The sequence below is a fragment of the Homalodisca vitripennis genome, chromosome 1, assembly GCF_021130785.1.
Source record: "Homalodisca vitripennis isolate AUS2020 chromosome 1, UT_GWSS_2.1, whole genome shotgun sequence".
Classification (NCBI taxonomy): Eukaryota; Metazoa; Arthropoda; class Insecta; order Hemiptera; family Cicadellidae; genus Homalodisca; species Homalodisca vitripennis.
Window position 1 is genome coordinate 89,984,125 of NC_060207.1, and position 19,196 is coordinate 90,003,320.

At 33.2% G+C, this 19,196-nt stretch overlaps 1 protein-coding gene across 2 annotated transcripts in view; it reads right to left on the reverse strand.

Moving 5' to 3' along the window:
- Positions 1-3,070: 3,070 nt before the first annotated feature.
- Positions 3,071-19,196, reverse strand: part of LOC124366296 (b(0,+)-type amino acid transporter 1-like) — an 84,175-nt gene continuing 68,049 nt past the window's right edge. For both annotated transcript variants that reach the window (XM_046822734.1, XM_046822725.1), the window contains exons 8-14: positions 18,503-18,547; positions 17,252-17,375; positions 15,702-15,805; positions 14,903-14,999; positions 11,448-11,597; positions 10,055-10,223; positions 3,071-5,260 (exon numbers count right to left, since the gene is read on the reverse strand). In XM_046822734.1, coding sequence (XP_046678690.1) covers positions 5,193-5,260; positions 10,055-10,223; positions 11,448-11,597; positions 14,903-14,999; positions 15,702-15,805; positions 17,252-17,375; positions 18,503-18,547 — 757 coding nt within the window. In that variant the 3' untranslated portion in view covers positions 3,071-5,192. The remainder of the gene's footprint in view (positions 5,261-10,054; positions 10,224-11,447; positions 11,598-14,902; positions 15,000-15,701; positions 15,806-17,251; positions 17,376-18,502; positions 18,548-19,196) is intronic.

A 19,196-nucleotide genomic window follows, 5' to 3' on the forward strand; every position in this document is an offset into this window, starting at 1 on the left:
AGTTCATCTGAGAAATTCCTCTTTCACATTCACTCAACAAAATGGCAATAGAGAGTTACTAGATTGATTTAAAGGAGTGAAGCTTTCAAGTAACGCTCAGGATTAGATATATTCTCTGAAACCTGTAATTAGCTGTCTATCCTTCATTTTTAAACCTTGGATCAAGTTTCCTCATTTCGTTTTCCAAAACGTTATTGGGACTTTTTGTAGCCAGTTTTTGGTGTCATAACTTTAAAAGTTTACACTAACTTCACATCTTTTTCCTCAAGCAGTCTTGTTTCAATAGACATTTTAAGTGCTTCATAAAATATTTTAGAGTCTAATAGCTGGTTGTTAGATCTACCTCCTTTTGTGTGGAGGGGAACTCCGAAAAAATCAAATTGTTTACTGCTTCTTGAGCCATTTTTTAGTAGTATCCTGGAACTTTTTCCTTTCTTCAACCAATGCAACTGTTATTTGCAATTTTCTGTTTGCATGGCTCAAATCTGCATTGCGATGCTGTAAAGCTTGATTTAGTTAAGAAGGTCTGGGAAAGTACTTTTTTCCTTGCTGTCTCTAATTGGTACACTTGATGCTCTTTTAAAGTATTGGCCTAATACTTCATAGGACGTCCAAACAACTGATACAGATCTGAAACTAGATGCAACCTAATGGGTGCTCAAAACTCTTCCAACTTTTTTTTTTAATTTCTGTCTCCAGTAGACTTGCACAGCTTTGGAGTTGCCTACTGTTATTTGGTGAAGCTTAGTTTTGTCAATAAATTACCTAAACCCATACACTCCTGAAACTCATTTAATAATGTCTGACAGTGACAGTTGAAGTCTGTAGTTTGCACAATGCCAGACAATAACAATAAACTTTTACAAAATAATGTCACAATACCTGTGTTTATCAATCATAGTAGCAGCGCCATCACAAATTAAGCTGTTGAAGTTATTACTTAAAACATGTCAGATATTCTATTAGATTAAAGACAGTTCATCAAATAATCAAAAACTGTTTTAGCAGTAGCTCTAAAAAAACGTTGGTAAAGCCACCCATACCAGATTTACACAAAGAACACCGGACATATACAATTAAACTTGACTTATTACATAAGGAAGTGGATTCATCAATAATGAGATAAATTTTTGTCCCATTCTTAATGATTTCATTTACAAATGTTTTTTTCATCGTACTAATGTGTAAAGTAATGTTAGCACAAGCTATGTCAAAGTGTAAAATGTGATCCATGTTAACCCCATTTATTTCTTGTAAATCGACTTTTGTTTCAACCTTGTTAAAAGACCGATTTTTTAAACAACCTTGTGTGAATATTTTTCCAGTAACTTCTTTTTCCTGAAAGCGCTGTCTCAAAACGGTTTTCTCCAATTTTTCATCCTTACCTTCAGATAAAATTTTATCAGCTCCTTTATGACCAGCACTTCTTTGTGATCATAAATTTTTCCCTTAAAGAAGTTTGCTTTTTCTCTGTTATGTCACTATAACTATCTATCTCATCATTTGCCCATTCTTTTGAAATTTTCATTCCTATTTTTATATTTATAAACAAGATTCCAATTTCTTGACAAGTACTGCATTCGGGCATTCCAGTTTTAATAAACAACCAGTCATAAACTACATTCAATGTTCAACGTACATATTTTTTTCAAAACTCAGTTTTTGCAAATTATTCCAACAATCTGGCAAGGCATTGTCACACTCAATCTGTTGTTCTTTTCTTTCGAAGCATTTTACAATAGAATCAATGCTGGTTACCTTTTCAGTGCTATTCGACGGTTGTGAGGTCAATGAAGATAGTCGAGTGACATTGTCTTGATAATTTTCTGTCCTTTTAAGACTCCTACTGTCACTCAAAGGTCAAAAGTAGTTAATTAACTTTTTGTTCATTTTGTTTCACCATACTCACTTTTACATACATAGATTAATTTCTTGAATACTGAAACATCTAACCTAAACGAAATAACAGAGAGAAATAAAAGCAGACTACGAGTGCAAGCGAGAAGCACATCAAACTTTGACTACTACTGAGACACTGAGTCAAGTGGCAGATGGATGAGTCTCTGTCACTAACAGAGGGGAGGAGGCATGTCTAACGAACGGAGAAAGGCTTATCGGCTTCCTCAGACACAGCTTACGAATGACAGGCACTTTGAGTCTGCATCAAGCTACATTTATATGCTTTATTAATAAACTGTGAGCTAATCCAGAGTAATAATATGGTTGCAGTTCAATACATGATGCCCTTACTCACGGTTGTAATTAACTTACTGTGAAAAACATTGCTAGTCTATCATTGTAACTAACTTTGACATCTTGTTGTGACCATTCATTTTGTCTTAGGCTATTGGTTGTGAGGCCTTAACACTACATATCTCACAGTATACTTTTGCTGTAGTTAGATTTTTTCATGAAAAAATAGTAATACTGAATCTCACAACTGGCAGGAACACAAAATGGAATATCCATTTTGATTGGTTTGCCCAGGTTGGTGAATCAATACCAGCCCATTATCACATATACCAGCACTATGAGGTCCTGATGTCTGGAAATTCTTGGTATTTAAAAGGAGTTTACCTCTAGTAATTCCTGGAATATGATAAGCTTGAAGGACTGGAAGTGAGTTCCTGACCTTATATGGTTCTTATCTCAACAGGCTTTCAGCCTCTAGTTTCCCACCGACTCCAATAGTTCTCTGCCTCTGGTTATAAATCTACCTAAAATATATCTCCATTAAGGTTTATGGATTGTGAACACTCTAGAACATTTTATAAGATCAGATTTTATGCCACAGATAAGCACTTCGTGATCCTGACGCCATTAGAAATAGCACTGAGAGTCAGTAGAAACACCTTTTGGAATCAAAAATGATAGAAGGATTTTATCACTCAGTTTGCAAAAATTATGTACAACACTTTAACTCCCAATAAATTGCTGACAGTAGTGTCTGTTCTAAATTTGTTCTCGTTTCCATCTATTTATGCATTTTAAACCAGTAGACCAAAGTTTGTAACTAGCTATTGATCTAGTAGTATAGGACACATCAGATGAGAGAAAATCATAATCATACTCAAGTAAATACATTTTAATAGAAACTTATATCAGTAGTTCAATTAATTTATAAAAAATAACATTGTTATATTGAAATGCTATAAAAACTTACAACTATAAAGCAAGATCCACACTATGTATCCTACAATCACACTTGATAATTGGCTATAAAGTCCAAAAGGCACCGTTTTGTTATCTAAATTGTGTCAAGGATTCACATAGAAATGAGTATTTTGTGTTCATACACCGATATGTTTGTTATAAATAACATAAATTGAATGTAAGAAAATTGAATAAACTTCTAAGTGATAATATTTGATTAATAACACTAAATATTATTGCATCTTAACAATTTGTGTTAATGACCCTAAATATAAATGTCAAATATGTTTATTGGAATCTTTCAGCCAATAAACATCTTACATTTTATTAACATCATCCTCCAACATCAGTGGCCATTTATCGAGACTAAGTGTCCAATCATCCCACTTTCATATGTTGGAGGATGTTGGATACATAATGTAGTCCTGAAGATGTAGGAAACTATTTACATTAACTAACATCTTTATTTGTATACAATACTGTAACAGATACATTTTCAATTCAGCACTATGTCAAGTACTGCAGAGTGATCTGACATGATCGTGTCGAGACAAGGATCTAACTCTCTATTCCACCGCGTATGTTGACACCTTTATGAAAACAAAGCTCTTAATAGTGTAGCAATCCGTAAATGCATCCCTACTCATCTCATTTAATTAATCAATTTGTATACAATACTGTAACAGATACATTTTCAATTCAGCACTATGTCAAGTACTGCAGAGTGATCTGACATGAACGTGTCGAGACAAGGATCTAACTCTCTATTCCACCGCGTATGTTGACACCTTTATGAAAACAAAGCTCTTAATAGTGTAGCAATCCGTAAATGCATCCCTACTCATCTCATTTAATTAATCAATTTGTATACAATACTGTAACAGATACATTTTCAATTCAGCACTATGTCAAGTACTGCAGAGTGATCTGACATGAACGTGTCAAGACAAGGATCTAACTCTCTATTCCACCGCGTATGTTGACACCTTTATGAAAACAAAGCTCTTAATAGTGTAGCAATCCGTAAATGCATCCCTACTCATCTCATTTAATTAATCAAAGACCCAATATAATATAGGTCAGATGATAGCCTTAAGGGCTCCCAAGAGAAAATAAATAGAAAAGTACATTTCAAAGCACACTTAGAAAAAAAAGACATTTCATGAAATCATAAACAAGTAAGCTCATTGCAGTATTTTCAACTAATTCATTAATTAATTTTTCACTATTTCTGCATGTTTCCAATATTATTCAACTACTTTACTTCAAAAATCAATGTCATAAGTCTAAAGCGTGTTTGAAATGATACAGTTTTGTATCATACGACATAGAATGTAACTACTGACATTGTGAGTACTGAAAGTGTTGCGTATGAGTGTATGGGAAAACACAGGGGATTTCTCCGTACTGTTATAAACTAATGCTCACTACAACCTACACTGTATTTCAAACATGTTTAGGCATAGCATTTAACTTTTGTATAACAATAATATGTTACATATTCCTTTTTAATTTTGTTAGTAACAGTTTTTTGGCCAGAATTTCCTTTCTGACCAGCCAGCAGCAGTGCATAAGCAAATACTATAAATGTAAGTATAAAAACACATCCAACCTTAATAATAAATCAATTTTAGACATTCTTTGAAAATTATTAACTACATTAAATTATTCGAAAATGAGTATACTAAGTGGGTATTAGTAATATTTATTGATTTTTGAATCTATCAAAACTAGTTTATCCACTAAGGTTTATTGCTGGGATTCCAAAATGTATTAAAGTGTAGTAAATAATCTTTTTGTAATTCTAATGGTGTGTAGAACTGAAATAGTATCCCTTAGGTGCATTACAAATACACATTCTTTACATTATAACTTATGTACACTTATCTTTAACACATTCATGGAATGTGTTGAAAGTCATAGATTTGTTATTAAATATAATAATTATATTAAACTCAGCACTGGAGTTTTTAGTACTAAGAAGACTATGAACTAAATGTCACTGTTTATTATCACACTAAATATCATACAGTAGACAATCAATTGTCTGGCATCTTCGCTGGAGGCACAACTTCCATCAATACTTGAATGAAGTAGTTGAATTTTTCTGGAACATTAAGTTATAGATATGAATAATTTTTTACTTTTTTCTACAATTTTATGTTATTTAATTAACTACAGTTATTTGTAAAGTTTTATATAAAAATACATAGAATTACGAGATAAAATATGCATACTATCGCTAATATTCTAAATCACTTATTTTTCAGTAATTTTGCAAGTATTTAGATAATGGATAGTTTTATTAGGAAAATTTGGCAATAGAAATAAACATTGTAAGTATTAGTTTTTAAGTTACCGTACATTTATTTTACTTCACTGTAGCAGTTTATTTTAATGAGTTTTATTAATCATTAACCTATAGAGTTTATTTCTTTTAATAAATGGGAGCACCATACTTAAATGTGTTTATTTCAGCATTGAATGTAAGATTGCTTTAATTTCCAAATGGTATTGTAGTTTATGAAGTGAAACTAACAATCCATCTCAAAGTTTTAAAATGTCTCTCTCAAGAAACAGACATTTAAACATTTGATTTAGTTTAACAAAAATTGTATGTGAAAATTTCAGTCCTCAAACTTAATTTTGTTTACAATGGATATTCCATTCCTCCACTCTCTCTAAACACTTAGTACAGCAGATTATGAACAGTTTTTTTCTTGTTACATCATTGGATCTAATTAAGTTTTCTACATTAGCAATCACATACTGAATTAAAGAATTTATATAAAGAAAACAAAGTTCAGTCATATTGAAGCCCCATAAACAGTGTAACTGCTGTAATTAGAAAAAAACAATATTTTTTCCATTCCTAGGAATTATGGTTATGTAATGACTATGAATAGAAATCACATGTAAACATATCCATTACTACAAATGTTGCTCATGAAAAGTTCACGAAAATGTATGGTTTTGTTTTATTTCTCCAGAAATATTGCATTGCACTTTTGCAACTTTCTGTTGGAGTAAATATATGAACTCCTTTTCCATAAAACTATGGAAAGTCATAATGGAGCTGCCTGGTTATATTGTTTAATACGTTCGCTGCGGGCCACTGTTTGGACAGTTGCACGACCAACCCTGCAGCGCTCGGCTATTTCACCTGTTACGTGCTTCAATCTTGCGGTAGGTCTCTGAAACTTTTCAAACTTGTTCTATACGAAGTATACTTACTTTCTGTTAACTCAGTTCCACCTGGAAATGCGGTTCTATTGTCCGGACAGTGTTAACAGAACATACGACTTTTGGCTTGTTTATAGCTGCTATCTAGTGGACAATAATTAAATGTTGTCCCTAATTCCTCGTTCCTTTGGTTATTCCTTTGTTGAATAAACAGTGCGAATTAAAACCTAGACTTTGTTTACAAGTGAATAAATTACTAGTATTCTTTTGCCGGCGTGTTTATTAGTATTAGTTTTGTTATTTCCGTGGATGTGGTATAACTTCCTTTATTTAGAATGGATGAACAGGGTCCAAGTGGTTTAGGAAAATCTTTCTCTCAGGCCCGTTTTGCACCCTGTCAGCGCCCTAGGCACAACGAAGAGTTGTGCCCCTTTTTATACCCCTGCCAGCTGACTACGCCCCCCCCCCCCACCAGCCCCATCATAACGCACATACCCCGTAAATTTAGATTTAGTCTGAAATGCCAGTTTTGGTTCGGAAGAGACTTTAGACTTAGTGTCCCTTAACTCTCCTTTACAAATTATCTTGATTCTTATCGAGTGCCTTCCCATTATCCACCACCTATGGACCTGCCGTGTCCTGGACTGGCAACCGGTAGCCGTGAGGTATCTACTGGCCTCCTGTGGGAATGCGTGTAACATACCTCACGGATTATCCACCCTCCCTTCTTTACATTTGAAGTATTTACGTAATTTACAGTATTCGTTTAATTAAATTTTCTTTGGGTTATTTTTGGTTTGTTGGCTTACTACTAGACTGACTAGAGATTCATACAATACCTTTTTCTGGGTTTCCGTGTTGCAAAGTCGTCAATAATGTTTTTGTAGTCTAATTTTAAAGTAATGTCGTTTTGGGTGCACATCAACAATAAGCCATTAAGCTTTTCATCAACCTTCGACGATCTAATTTCTGACTTCACTCTTTTCAAAGCTGTGCAGTTTCGTTACAGGTAAGGTTAGAAATATCCTGAGAGCGACCTCCAAATTGGGGAAAGTGTTCTCTAATCTGTTTGATTTTATGTAGGCGTACATTTCTTTGATCTTAGAAAAGTTCTCCAAAACCATGTATTGTTTGAAATGGTTACATTCCTGCGCAAAGTCTTGCCCATCAATATCGTTCTTGTATACTTTAACAGTTTAGCTTCTCAAGCCACTTCTTTGGAATTTTTCTCTTCTAGATTGTGTAAGATCTTAAATAGGCCTCCCTTCTTTTCTTGAGCTGCGAAGCTATGTTGTCAACAATGGCAATAAACACCCCAGTGCAAGATCTTCCTCGAGGAGATGTTTCTTCCATGCTTCTGTCCTTTTCATCGGGCAATAACTTTCTTTTTCTTGCTTTGTCGTAAACAGCTTCTTATTTTTCTGCAAGTTTCCATGGTTAGGACTCGAAATCGTCAAATAAATCTTTTCACTCAAAAACGAGAATAGTGTTTCAAGTTCCTTTGTAGCACCAAGGAGGTCTAAATCTTGATTTTGAAGACTTACTTGTTTTATCAGCTCTCGAGAATTTCGTCCCAGATCACAGTTAATAATGTGGTTTGTAAATTGCCAAGTGTTTTTAGAAACTCAGCTGTGCATTATGTTTCTGGTGTCTGAGTATCGTCTTTATTTAGCTCTTCAAGAGCATCGTTTAATTCATGTCGACTTATTTTTAAAGCTTAAAGTGCGTCTGCCCTAGCAGACCATCTTGTGTCACTCAGGGGTTTTACCATTAGCTTTCTCTGATCTTTCTTTGATTTTCCTTCATTGCTCTTTTCAATATGACTTTTTAGGATGTTCCACCTGTAAGAGGATGCCGAGTAAAAGCATACAGCCCTTGTACGTGTGTTATCTGAACACGCCTTCTCAGCAGCAATACACCCAGCAAGGTTTAGTGAGTGAGCTGCACATGGTACAAAGATCATTTTTGCTGTTAATCCTTGCCTGAAGACCTGAGTATGCCCAACATGTTTGATGCATTGTCGTAACTTTTCCCACGATAGTTATCGACATCCAGTTCAAGTTTCTCAAGTAAACTGAGAGTTGCTTCTTCCAAACTTCCAGATTTGTGGCATACACTTGGTAAGAGTTGTATCAGGTGTTCGTTGTCGCAAGCATTAGGCAATGAAACATACCGAAGTACTATAGCGGATTGGTCTGTGTGCGACACGTAAGGTTGTGGAGTCTATAATTAAAGATAGCGAGCTTACTTGATTTCATTTAAGATTTATTTCAGAACTTCTTTGCTCATAATATCAAAAAATTCACTGCAAATCTCAGTATGATACACTACCTTTGCCTTTGTTACCATGTTTTGAGCGAGAAATGCATCAAGTTCACTTATCAGCTTAAGACAGCCTAGAAAAAGTCTGTATGATGATGATGCATGCAGATACAACCACAGCAATGTTTTTCCATTTTTTGTGCCCCCCAAAAATAACAACTGCCTAGCACCCTAGGCACATGTCTACCGTGCCTATTTGGTAAAACGGGCCTGCTTTCTCTGACGATGAGTTGGAGGTTATGTTTTCTACAGATGAAGAGGAGTATGAATCGGCAAGCGATAGTGAAGACAATGATGGTGCCCCACCTGTACGGTCGCCAGCCACCAGAGGATTGAGGGGACTGGATACTAGAAGAAATCAAGGGTTATTGGTTGATGTACCTGATGACAGTATCCAAGTGACTTTTTCAATTTAATTTTAGATGTAATACTGCTATAAAAACCTCTAAATCTCTCCCAATCGTAAAGTACAACGCGTTCATGAAAAGCGTAGATAGGTCAGACCAAATGATGGCCTAGTACCCATCAGAGTGAAAAACACTTAGCTGGTATAAGAAAATATTTACACATTTTCTCCAAATGATCATGAAAAATGCCCACCAGCTCCACAATATGTATACTCCTAATTTGCAAGCTAGAAAAATTCCTCCCCAAGAAAGAGGGACTAGTTTTACCATTTCCAAGATCTCGGCATACACTAACAAAACTCAGGTTTCATCCTGACAGCAACAGGACAAAAATGAAAACATGCCAAGTGTGTACCAGGGAGGGTAAAAAGTTACAAACAAGACATGCCATGTGTAGGAGAACCAGGTCCATGCATTGAAAAATGCTTTGACATCTTCCACCGAAGACTGTAAACTGATAACAAGGAACAAGGAATAGTGTAATTTTTGTGTGTAACAAACGGGCTCTTACATTATCCTTTGTAAAGAGTATGTGTTATCTTTCATATTACATTTATTCAAACATATCTCTGTGTTTTTTTTGTTGAGTAACCACGCAAGAGCGTTGTCCATGCCACGCTATTATACACTATGTGTGGGAACACTGTCCGGACAGTTCCGTTGGTTGGAGACAAATCCAGTGAAAATCAAGGTCATTTGGGGCATATCCTGGTCCTTTTGGATATTACTCATTACATTTGGTAAGTTATTACGATTTTTTATCTACTTAAAAAAAATGCCTATGCCAAAAGTGCGAGCCACTGTCCGGACAGTCCCGGCCATTACTTAAGCGTAAGCACGTAAGTTCGAATTTTGCCGCATATTGGGCACATTATGGGGGCCTTTTACCGCAGCGAACGTGTTAAGAATGAAACTATCATCTTTAACACTAATTATTAAAAATTAACTTTTGTTATCACGACAAATGATATTTACGCTATATAACTCACCCATACAAGGCAGTCTCTTTTTTTTGTAGACAAGGGGATAGTAGACAACAACTCCCAGAAGAACGAAGAGTATGGCAGCGATATATTCTGGTGCAGGATCCATCACTATGGGAACTCCTGCTATTACAGCTGATAAAACTGCTAACACCACAGGTATCACTATCGGCACCTGCAGACAGTGTTACCAACCATCATTCATATTTCTGATAAAAGGTTAGCTTTGCGTTCAACAACGAATCATTATAAGTTTGAATCGGAATTCCCATAAACAGTTAGCATAAAATCATAACTGACAGTTTGAAACTTAAAAGACTTGAATAATAATTTGCATTTTTACGTATCTCAGTATTTACTTATATGCAGGTGATATAGCTAGAAACACAAACCTTCCATAAATGTAGACATTTTAAATATTAATTACTATTTAGCAATAATAAAGACAAGGACTTTCTTAGTAGTGACAAAGGCATTATATAAATATAAAATCCTGACATATTAAGAAGAATTAATAGTTTGCTACAGACATCCAAGCTAATTTCTTATGTATATGTTTGTAAGTAATGTTATTAATATGGTTATGTTACATATAAGAGATTGTATAGTGCAAAAGAAATCTACACCCTTGTAAAGGGTGTTGAGGGAAATTTTAATTTAAATATTATATGTATATATATTTATTTATTTTTATTTATTTCATTTAGTTAGAAAGACAGTAAATATTCTCAGTTATTTCATGCTAATCCTAGTTTATAACCCATTGACCTAGTGGTTTTATCTCCACTTAATACAACCGGAAAATCAAGTTTTTCCGAGGTTTTTGGGGTGATTTGAAAAAATACCACACATACTATTTTACATTTTAATGAAACTTTCAGGAAATGTTGCTCAGTATTTACTGAATGCATTTAAGGAATAAGAAGATAATTTACTATTTTTAGCAATAATATTTTAAGAAGCCTAACTAATATAATAGTAGTAATATTGTACTTATTTTTTAATTAATATTTGAGGTCTTTTAACTTTTGTACTGTTGTAGCCTATGTACATTTGTTCAAAATTTTATGAAAGGAAAATCACTTATAATAACGTTATTAAACATTACGTTACAAGGCGTAGGCCTATATAGAACTTGTTGTTTTGTTATTTCATTTCCAAATGGTCTTAATAGTCAATTTTTGCATGAAAATATAGCTTGATTCATGGACAAAAACTATATCTTTTAAATTCTCTTAACAAATGTTAAAACCTATCAGGTAGAATCTGAAAATACAGCAATGTCAGCTGACAAGAAGACACCATCCAAGTATTCTCCAGCATACAGGGCAGCTGTAAAAAGTTGTTAAGGTAAAATAGTAGAGATAACTATGAAGATCTAGCTTCATCTCCTCCTTACCTTGTAAGGTCTGTAAGTGTCAGCTTTTGTTTTCCTCAAAACTATAAGAGCAAAGAAAGCTAGACCATAAAAGGTCCAGATGAGGAAGCTGGCAAACTCTATCAGACTGATGATGTCTCCAGACAGCATGAACAGTAAGGTGAGCAAGGCCTGAAACAAAGAGGGTAGATTATTACATTTTAAATTTACTATACAGTAGTTTTTGACAACTATACTCAAGATCTAAAATAAGTTAGAGTAGAAATCCAACTATCTGGATCAATTACAGTTAGGAAAAGTTTATTATCATAATTATAGAATTTGTTCCAATTACAAGGAAACTATTTATATGGAAAATAATTATATAAATAGGATTCTGTAATCAATATACTGTACCTGTTATAATGATACAAATATAACTTGTAGGTCTGGTAAAATTATACAGACAATATTTGACTTTGAAAATATTGTTACTGCTTTACGATATCAGCCTAGGAGGCAAGAGCAAATTTGCATTGTATGTGATGTTTAATTTTTCAAGAAATCGATATCATGACTTCCTGCAAGAAATTGACTACCAGCCATAATAATTTAGTGCTGGTCAAAATAGGAAGGTGGTTTCAAAAGGTAACCAAATGATAATTTTCCATATGTGGTATTTTAGAGCTTTAGACACTAAACTAACTGCTATACACCTAAATGAAAATCATCAGGTATCATTTCCAGCCAAATAATCCTTTATCTGGTTGGCTCATACTGATTGACTGTAAACAAATTTCTCATTTGATATTTTAAGTCTTTTTGATGTTCACACATTTCAAACCCCAACAAAACAAGCATGGTTAACAATTAATTTCTTCCCTCAAAAAAATCTCTATCCATTTCACAAAAACGTAGGTTGTAAGATTTATACAACTTAAATTGGCTCCCAGTTGCTAGGTTATTTAATGGTTTGTGACTCCGTCTTAATTGTTCAATTAATTAGATTTTTTAGATAAACAACAACACTAAATGTTTCATTCCTGAAGATATCTTATTGCAAATATTAAGGTTAATTTCTCAATGTATATTTTAAATACTTTACAAATAACGGATTTACTATAAGAACACCAATGTATAAAGTGGTATAAACTAATATTACTAGAAATATATGTTGTAAGATGTGCATGCCAAAACAGTTTATAAATTTAGCATGTAACTATGCATAGCATTATTGTTACCTATACTACTACTTGTTTTGTAGTAGGTCACAATGCGGTGTAGTACTATTACATATTCTTTGTTGTGTTTTAAAAATTTGCCTTTGAAGATTTAGTATTTAGGGTAATAGATTGATCTTCTTATGACTAAATTTAGATGATAGGAATTCTAAATTTTTTTGTTTAAAGACTCATTTGGTTTTGAAAAACCACATAGCGTTTTTGGAAGTAGCTACAACTCTTTTTCAGAGAGAAGTCTTTACTAATAAATAATTTTTGAAAGCTATTAACTCAGCAACTGCTGAATTCACTAAAGAGATTATCGTTATGGCAAAAAAACTTAATATACAGCAAAAATGGATTTTTTCCATACTTCCAATTTAGCATTCAAAATTAGAAATCACTAATGTGTTCTTGTCATTCTTTAAACTCATCCCCCTTAATACAGTTATGATAATTGTGAGAGAATGACATAAGATGATTAGAGTGAGATTTGTGGTATCTTTTTACTAATATCAAAATCTGTTAAATAAAGGAGTTATTTTAAAATAACTGTTATATTTTTTATTATTCAGATGTATAATGTATTCAATTCATATATTGTTGTTATTCTTAGACTGTATATATTATACACAGTCACATTGCCTAGTATACATTATACTTAATTAAATCAAACCATACATTAAAAGTGAGGGCTCTGCGGTTTATTTATGCTTTACTCAGCAAGTAAGGTATAAGATTAAGCAAGTTCGTGTTACGCATTTACAAGAATTAAATTAAGACTATTCATTTGCTGCCACATTAATTTAATACAGGATGGGGCAGGGAAGTATCCCTAACTTTGAAGGTAAATTTAAAAAAAACGAAAAGTGTTAGAACAAAACTTTATTGTGGCATCAAAAGGGTACAGATGGAAGTTAATTCTTACTTTGTTTTAAACAATACATCATTCAAGTGATGTCCCTCATTGTCAACACACTGATCTAGTCTGGTTCTGAAGTTCTGCATAACTCTGCGAAGCATTTGTTGTGGAAAGCGGGCAACTTCAACGCGAATTGCATCCTTCAAGTCTTGTAGGGTTCTGGGTCGATGTTTAAACACTTCACTCTTGAGGTATCCCCATAAAAAGTAATCACACGGAGTTAAATCCGGCGAGCGCGCAGGCCATGGAATGTCACCATACCGGGAGATTAATCGCCCGGGGAACATTTCCCTCAAAACAGCCATCGAATGTCTAGCAGTATGGGCTGTGGCACCATCCTGCTGAAACCACACTACTCCAAAATTATTCTGTTGCAATTGTGGTGCAAGAAATTGTTGGAGTATGTTTACATACCGCTCGGAATTGATGGTAACACAACGATTGTCCTCCTCAAAGAAATAAGGCCCAATTATGCCTTCATTGCTGATTGCACACCAAACAGTCACTTTTTCACTGTGTAGAGGCCTCTCATGAACTACCCTAGGGTTTGCACCACTCCAATAACGCATATTCTGCTTATTAACAACTCCAGAAATGTGGAAGTGCACTTCGTCACTAAACAAAACTCGTGCATCATGAGGCAAGTCAGCAATTAAAGTTTCACATGCCTGTACTCGTTGTTGCCAGTCCCGTTGTGTGAGTTCTTGAACGATGACCATCTTGTATGGATGGAAGTGGAGTTCTTCGTGGAGAATACGACGCACAGTGCGATTAGACAATGCAAGGGCGGATGCATGCTTGCGGGCAGAACGCTTAGGAGACTGCAAGATCGATCTTCTGACACGGTCAATGTTTTCTGGAGTTCGGACAGTTCTCCGAGCCCCAACTCTCTTTTTCACTACACTACCACATGCACGGAAGTTTTCCACCCACAACAAAATGGATTTGCGGTCAGGAACAGGGTTGCGAGGGGGAATCCGATAAAGAGTTCGCAGCGCACGCTGCACTGCAACAATAGACTTATTCTGAGAAAAAATACGTCTCGACAGCAAAAGCGCGGCTCATTCGACCAAGCCATGTCTACAACTGACAGCGCTACTATCGGAAAATTCCGTGGCCACAGCGTCATTCGAACCTACCCCCACTCCTCCAACATGTCCCCACTACTCACAATGCCACCTCGAAAGTAGGGATGTTTCCCTGCCCCACCCTGTATGTGTAAGTAAACAGTTATCAAAATCAGACGAAACCATTTTGTTTTTTTTTATTAAATTAGTTTATACATTGAAAAACTCATGAATATTGGTTTCCCTTATACATGTTCTCTACCTACACCATATAAACTTTATACTGACCTGCATCCCAACAGCTGGGGCAGGAGTGTACCTGCGGACATGGATGTAAGAAATTGACTCCAGCATGTGTCCCTCACGACCGGCAACAAAACATAACCTAAACCCAAACACATGAATAAACATTGTGCTGCAATCCATTTAATTTTTTGATACAATGCAATTTGAACCCTAAAATGATTTTATAAAACTTGCAAGATAAGATTACCAGGGAAATCCAGTGTATACCTTTAGATTGGTAGGTTAGTGTTGCCAGCAAAGCTGGTGTATACCCAATAGCATCCTAAGGCTCATGAATACAGACTGTTGCCTTCTCAACTTCTTTAATCACTTAGGACTGAAATGTATTGTTTAAAGTTCTTCGAGTATAGAAGATTAGTTTCTTTAGATAACACTAGTATTGAAATTTTAATTGACATCTCTTTAAATTATTAATAAATAATAAAGGAAACCTGTACTGTGAGTGAGAGGGTTATGAGGGGGAATAGGGAGGGAGGGAGAGATTTTTAAAGAGTTTTGAAACAATCTAAATACATGCCGTATTCTGTGATATTGCTAGAAGCTAATATGTTTTTTTGAATGGGAAAAAGTTTATGCCAGCTAGTTATGCCATTTGAATGTACTTTGGAGAAAGGCAAGTGGACATATATTTTGTTTCTCTCTTTCACATAAGTTATTTTGATAAAATTTCCTCACAAAGAATTTCTTTATTCTATTTTAACTTTAAATCTCCGTCAAACTCTATGTCATTAATTTCAGATGAAATTTTATTTTAGTGAGCAATATCTCTACAAAGACATACCTTGACACTCCAAACTGAATTCCCATGGCACAGCTGAAGGTAGAGAGAGCAACCCCCACTGGGACAATAAATTTTAAAGGTCCAAGTATTTTGTCACCAAATGCCTAAAAGAAGCAATAACATCATATGAATTATCACATATAGGCATTATTCATAATTATGTCTTATGGTTTATGACTAATGAATTATACATATCGACACATAATTGCCTTGAATTTTCTACTTACTTGAGGCAATATGAGGACTAATATAGTTTTGAGATTCTAAACTGTTGCATGCTCCTTACTTTTTTAAAAGATTTTAATGTTTATTTACATAGTTTTGTTAATATATTTATTAATAATAATAATAATAATAAATTCGTTTATTTGTCGTAAAACATGTTACATGCATTGACAAAGTCTAATTCAGCTACAGACTAAGTAGCATTGTCTCTAAATAATATTTAATAAGTATAATACATAAATATTATATATATAACAATATAAGACATTAATTGTCTAGTTGATAATTATACTAGTTATATTATGAGTTTATCTTAAAACAATCATTAAAAGTCTATTTTGTTAATAGAAAAAAACTCATCAATATTATATAAAGGGTTTTTTAATAGCCATTCATAAAGTTTATTTTTATAAATTTTAAGAGGGTATTTTTCTATCAAATGTTTCAATTTGTTATACACCTTCAAGCCAATTATAACATGACTATTCAAAGATTTGCTCAGTCGACAATATTCAATTAAAATGTTATTTTTGTTTTGTGTGTTATAATTATGTGTTTGTGTATGGTTTATTAAGTCCTTATTATTTAAAATGTAAACAGATAAGTCAAACAAATATAAATTAACTATTGTATGTATTCCTTGGTTAATGAAAACAGGTTTACAATGATCAAGATATTCAGCTTTACCAACAATTCTAACAGCTTTCTTTTGAAGCACCAGTATTTCCTGAACTCTAGCACTATTTCCCCACAGTATTAATCCGTATCTCAAAATTGACTGAAAGTATCCAAAATATGCAGTCCGAACTAATGTATTATATTAAACATTGATGTCTCAAGCTTATTTGACACTATTATTTTTATTTGGGATCGTGAGTACTACAGTGTCACTAATATAATAGGATTACGTTCACACTGACTAAAACCTTGTACCGTATGTTTTCTTGGGTTTATTAGTGGCATAATTATTTTAGGCAGTGATTTACTTTTGTGTATACATATAAATTTGACTAAAGATAATATTTTTATTTTTATTTTCATAACTTCACAGTCAAGTAATTTATTTTTACATGGAAATAAACTAATTGATTACCAATTAATTAAAATATAGATTTACAATTAACAAACCTTTTTGTTACTATTTATAAAGCTAAGTTAACATGAAATACTATTAACTGCTTATTATGGTGACCATTGACATATGAATGAAAGAGTAGCATTTATAGTATTTTCTTCTGAAACTTATGCTGGTGTTATCTACCAATCTATAGCCAGCCCATAATAGATTACTGTAAAGTGCAAAACTATGACAATATAAAACTTACTACAGCTACAGCTGGGACAGATATCATTTCCCCAACAGTAAGTACGGACATGTATGCCACATTCATCATTGTGTACAGACATGTAACTAGAGGCACTCCTATCATTATACTTCTTGGAATGTTTCTGAAAGCAAGAAAATACTATTAGCACAATTATTAAAAACAATGCAAAGAACATTCAGTATTTGTTCTATCTTTCATACTCAAACATGTTCCATAGCAATGTGACATAAATAAGTCTTTTTAAGAACTCTGTTTTCTATTTCTAATGTTTGATTAAAAATGAATGCTATAGTTTATACTTTTTATTCTTAAGAAATTTTCTTTGTATATTCTCAATACATGTTTGGTAATAAAGGACTTTAAAACACGTCATGTCAGAGGTTGAAATCTTATCTCATGCGTATAAGACACCTGGCCTTACTATGTCTTAAATAAAAAAATATTCTTGTGCTTTGGACCAGCCTAAGATACTGATACTCAATTTGTACCTTGAGACTAAACAACAAATCAACATATTTGGTTTCAAGAATACATATCTGAAGCAGAATTTTAAGAGACATGTAAGTTTTAACACCACCGTTATGAATAATTTATTGGCACACCATCCCAAAGTGTGATTTACTATGTGAGGAAGAAGGATAAGCAATCCCCCTCAGAGCAAAAGTAAATATTGAAACTTAAATATGTGTACATAATAATGAACCACTTATGTGAAACTCAATCTTAAATAGCTTAAAGCTGATCTTTATAACTTAAACCTAAAATAGCTTTAAGCAGATATTTATAACTTACAGCAATAACATATCTCTCAAATATAATCATGTGCACTACCAAGCATCCTTAATCATCCCCCCTCTATAATAATGTACTGTACTACACATCAATTATTTTTAGGGTCCTTAGAAGCAATTCTACTCACAAAGCTATTCTACAATAATGAACTTATATCATTCACTTAATAGTTGCTTGTATTACTAGCCATTTTTTATTCTATTTAATAACAATGCCATTATACCATATAAAACCATAATCCATTATACTGTCAGGTTTTGATCATAATTATTTAGTTATTTATAAAAAATATCTTTTAATTTTTTAAACTTACCATGCTTGTTTTGACGTAACTGTTTTAAAATCTTAAATGAGTCAATTTTAAATATAAAAAGTAAAATATAAAGTAAATTGATGAAAGAATTTTGATATTGAATTGTGTCAATAATGAATGACATACTACAGTATTTAACTTACTTATCTGGCTTGATAACTTCTTCAGAAACTATTACCACTGATGACCTGGAACATAAACATTAAAAAATTAGCATTACTGTTGTTAAACTTGTTTCTCCTATAGGCATAGTGGTTTTTTTTAGTACCGGTATTTAAAATGTGAATTACATGTAATGTAATTTATTCCGCATTAGTAACAGTGAATATTCATGACAAATAATAAGACCATGTGACGTAGCTGTTATTTTTCTTCAATACCATAAGTCAGGAATAAATTAATATACATTTTGAGCATTTTCAACACAAAATTTAAAAAAATTGATTTATGTAAGATGAACTTGCAATAATTAGGTACTTGTATGCTATACTAAAACTGTAAAGTAAACCCCTAACATACTTGGTAGCTGTTTCATTTGTCAAATTGTAGTACCTAAGCAATACCAGAATAGCTGTTATTTAGACATTTAATTATTTGGCCAAAAACTCTTTTCTGTTTGTTATTAATACATTATGGTTTAGTTTGAAGAAAATAGATAGTTTTAGAAATAAAATTAAACACTGGTTGACATACCTACTAGAGAAGAAGGTAAAATCAGGGATGGTAAATATACTAGTTCATATAATTTATCATAATATAGTAGACAGTGACATAGGTTCCTTCTTGTTCTAAACACATGATGAAGAGAGAACATATAATGATAAAAGAAAGAAATTT